We start from the raw sequence: 4,383 nt of genomic DNA, 5'->3' as shown, positions 1-4,383 counted from the left end.
AAAAAATTCCTTTAACCCATCACTCCTTGGCTCATATGTAAAATGAGGCTATAAACATAGGCTCTATGGAATTTGCTGTTGTCACTATTAGTATCTCTACTGAAAATATTAGGACTTACTACTTGTTAGCATGATGTCTAGTTTGTCACTTTCTGTCATCTCTCCTCACTACACTTTCAACAACTACTGTTAGCTCACAGTTTCACACTCAGGTTCTACAATCATGAGCTGAGTAGTTCTCATTTATAAAATTGAAGTACACATATACACACACCTCAAAAATACACATCTTTATGTATAGAATTAAAGATATTCTAATATAAAACTCTAGGCCCATTGGACCATCTAAACTGAGTTTAGTATGCTTGTGTGGTTAAGGCTTTAGTTAAATTTTAGAAGTATTTTTCCTGGAGTAAGGGTGACAAGGTAAATTGTTCTGATGTAGTGAGTTTTAGTTGTTTGAACGTCACTTTCAGGAAGACAACATTTTTTTTTATTGAAAAAAGTGTTCAGTAATTTTTGAAATTACTAAAGGCAATAGATAATTCAGTTTTCTTCTATTAGTTAATTAAAAACTGAAATCCAAAAGAAATATAATTGACTAAAGAATTATAAAATGGAAGTAGTTGTAAAATTATTTGCAATGATATTTTATCTTCTAATTAAATATATGCTCTTCAGAAGTCATAACAGGCACTATCTTGTCAGAGTTCCCTGGTTATTTCCATCATAAATAAAGGATCAAGAGGTCTATTTCTTTCTTGGCTTCACGCAGTGTAATGAATCTATGTCTCATCAGATGATTCATCATTTTTTCTATCACCATATAGCATCTGAAACATATGTATGTGTGTGTATGTGTGTGTTTGTAATCTTTAGAAAATGTTCTTCCTCTCCTGTGAATGTTTCCTTTGCAGTGGACAGTGCTGTTGAGTTTGCACACCAAGGAGTGTTCTTCCATCAGGGACAGTTGTGTATAGCAGCATCCAGGCTTTTTGTTGAGGAGTCAATTTACGACGAGTTTGTGAAAAGGAGTGTTGAGCGGGCCAAGAAATATGTTCTTGGAAATCCTCTGAATGCAGGAATAAATCAAGGTCCTCAGGTGAGTAAACATCAGAAAGGCAAGTATTTTGGATGTAAAACTAATCTTTTTAGGTCTAATTATGGTTAAGTAAGATTGTATTAAGTAACTTCTTAATATTGCTCATTGGTAGCTGATATTATATTGGTCTGGTGATTTAATTAATCTTACTTCAAACAGCAAAGATAAATCTGTTTTTTCTTTGCTATTTTTTTTCTTTGAATCTAGAAACATTCTGATGTAAAAATATCCTGTTTTTTGAAGGTCCTGATTTCTGGACCAGAAAAGCTATTCCTTCTGTTTATCAAAACCCAGACATCCGATGGGGTCTCTGAGTTTCTTCTTTGAAGTTACATCAACTGAAAATATGGATGCCTTTGTTTCTCTCACCGCAATGTAAACTTTTGTTCTTGCACAACTTTCATTCATGGGCCACTGTTTAAGCTCTTGGACCTTCTGAGCTTACCCTTTCTTCTAGATATCACAATAGGGGCCACTGACCTTATCTGGAGACAGATTAAATTGAAAGGGATCTACTTAAACTAGTGAGCAGAGGAGAGGATGCTACTGGGCACCCAACAGTGAACAGGAAAACCTAAACAAAGATTTTATGCTCCCTAAGTGCCTCACTATTGAGTTGTAACCTAACTTCATTCTTCAATTATTTAATAAATAAAACTTAAATTCAATTAAATGCTTAGGGTATATTGCTACCAGTTATACCCTGAGAAAGGAGTCTGACAAAGTCCGCTAGGGTTTTAAGACTTTGAACTGACCAAATCCCAGCATGCCTGTCTATTCTACTTGCACAGCACTACTTGCCACAAGCAGCTAAGAACTCACAAAGCCCTGTGATAATAACCTAGGAAATGGGATTGTGTGATTTCAACTTCTACAATTTAATGTTTTAAGTCTGTTCTAATGTATTCCCCTTGTAAGTTATGAAATATTAACACTCAGTTTTTGAGGCTATTGATTTCTTTCCTGGTGAAGGAAAATATAGGTATGGAGAAGGCAAAAGCCATATATATTTGTATAGGAAAAACAATTTCTATAATTTTGGAGTTTCTTCTTTTTTATGATTACCAACTTACTGTATTTGAGTTTTTCAGCAGTTATAATAGGTGTGTTACTTATTTTATATTACATATTAGAGTTTATATAAGGACATTTGTTTTATAAAGTACTCATTTTTTGCTTCATTCATACACACATACATATGCACGTATGTGCATATACTTGGAATGATCAGTATTTTTATTTGAAAAAGAAGTTTGAACTTTCCTCTACTCAATCTTCTTATCAATAACGAGAACATAGTAATATATGTCTTGAGGATTCACTATGTCATAAGCCACCTTCTGGGGTGAGTTCTGCCATGGTCCAGCCACGATGGGTTCATACATTCCAGGATAGAGGTTTGTGAATTAGAAATGTTAGGTAGGAGGAAAAGAGGTATGAAAGAAATACAGAGACACAGAATAGTACAGGAAGGGCAACTCAGTGAATACTCAATACTGAATTTGCCCAGCTTATTTTTCATACACTTTTATTCCCCAATACAAAAGGGGGATAGGAGGCAAAAGACTGCTTTAACATGACACAAAGATAACCAGAACAGTTACATACTTCAATACTTGAGACATCAAGCCATTATTATCCTGAGTAAAACATCTGATGTCACGGGCAGGATATACACTGAACATTCTCTAGACCAAGTATCTTGTAGACAGTCACTCCCTATGCCAAACCTCTTATTTTAAATGAAGGAGAAGGAGTATGCTTAAATTCTCTGATCTTTGATCAGGGTGGAGTGAATCACCTCTACGGGCCATCTTAATGTCCAAAACAAAAGTAGCCACACCATAGGTCAGGGTGAGTAGCCACACCTGTTGTCAACAACTTTGAAAGAGCAAAAATAAGCTCAAACTCTGTGACCCTCCGTTAAGGTGGTACAGGCTAACAATTGTGGGCCTCACACATTATACACTGAAATGAGACAAACCGTGTGATACACTGACACAGCTAGGGCCATACTGATTTTGTTGTATATTCATAAATGTCTATTAAATAGAAAGCTAAAGCCTTTATACAAGGTAACAATTAACTTCTCCCCTTAGAAGTAATTAGTAATTTTTAATTTAAAAATTTTGAAAAGTTAACATGAATACCTTTCTATTTCTTTAGCAGATATTCAAGAATTAGATTGTCACCAGATATGTTCTCTGGTAAAAGAGAGGCAAACACTTTAATTAGGGAAATAAACTTGAAACAAGAACTAATAAATAGTGAGCTTTGAGGACATAATCAAGTTAATTTTCAGAATGAGGGAGAAAAAGAGGGAGATGCTTATGACCCACCAGGCAGTCAGCAGTCAGTCAGACGTGGAAAAGCAGTAAAATAGAATATATGAAATGAAAGAAAGGTAAAAGGTTCTGAGGTAAAATGTAAATCAAGCAAAATTGGTTAATACTTATATAGTTATAAGAGTTAATGGGAAAAGCCTATACTAAGGCTGAGTATTCATAACTAAAAATAGGTTTCCATGTAATAATTTGGGCTCTGGGAGTTCAAGAAAGCCAGTTACAATTCTACAATAGGCTAGAAATGAAGAGATTTTCTTTGGGGAACATCCATTTGAATGATGTGCACAAGAGATTTCATAGCAACATGGTACCATATTCTGCGCCAAAGTTTCTAAAATTATAACTGATATTAGTTAGCATTTACTCTGCCTTATTGTTGAAACTGAGATAAGTGCAGTTAGAAGATATGCCTTGGATCACTTCTGGTCCTCACAAGACTAAGGAGATTGGGAGAATCCAACAACATGAAAAATGCCAATTTTCAGTCACAACAAGAGACACTTTCAATAGGCAAAATCCTGACCCTTTTTGTAGTGCTTTGATATCCATTTCTTTAATGTGACCCAAGCTTTATCTCAGATAGGCTATTTTCACCAATGACATCAGACACAAGAGATATTCATTTAACCACTTATATGAGAGCTTAGGTAGCAGGAAGACTTCATATTCTATTGCATTGTAGAGAGACTTGGGTCATTCTGATATTACTAAACAGAATTTTGACCTCTTTTTACATTTTCTTATGTAAAATATTAGTTAAAACATTGTACACCTATAGAAACTGCCATATACTTAGGCATAGTTCATCTTTTGAAAAACAAATATGGTAAACGACTTGTTAGAAGCTGGTATACAACCTACTGAGCTGAACTAGCTGTACTGAGGAAGACTGATATGGTATCAAAGGGATGCCTGGCCACATGTTTTACTTAGGTA

The 4,383-nt window shown here is 34.8% G+C and overlaps 1 protein-coding gene across 1 annotated transcript in view; it reads left to right on the top strand.

The window, feature by feature from the left end:
- LOC113456534 (aldehyde dehydrogenase, cytosolic 1-like) overlaps positions 1–4,383 on the top strand; it is a 51,050-nt gene that overhangs the window by 37,989 nt on the left and 8,678 nt on the right. The window contains exon 5 of the mRNA XM_026781327.1: positions 918–1,102. Within this exon, the coding sequence (XP_026637128.1) occupies positions 918–1,102 (185 nt within the window). The remainder of the gene's footprint in view (positions 1–917; positions 1,103–4,383) is intronic.

The sequence above is a fragment of the Microtus ochrogaster genome, chromosome 8 (assembly GCF_000317375.1).
Source record: "Microtus ochrogaster isolate Prairie Vole_2 chromosome 8, MicOch1.0, whole genome shotgun sequence".
In the NCBI taxonomy this organism is placed as follows: Eukaryota; Metazoa; Chordata; class Mammalia; order Rodentia; family Cricetidae; genus Microtus; species Microtus ochrogaster.
This window is presented reverse-complemented; position numbering and strand designations above follow the sequence as displayed.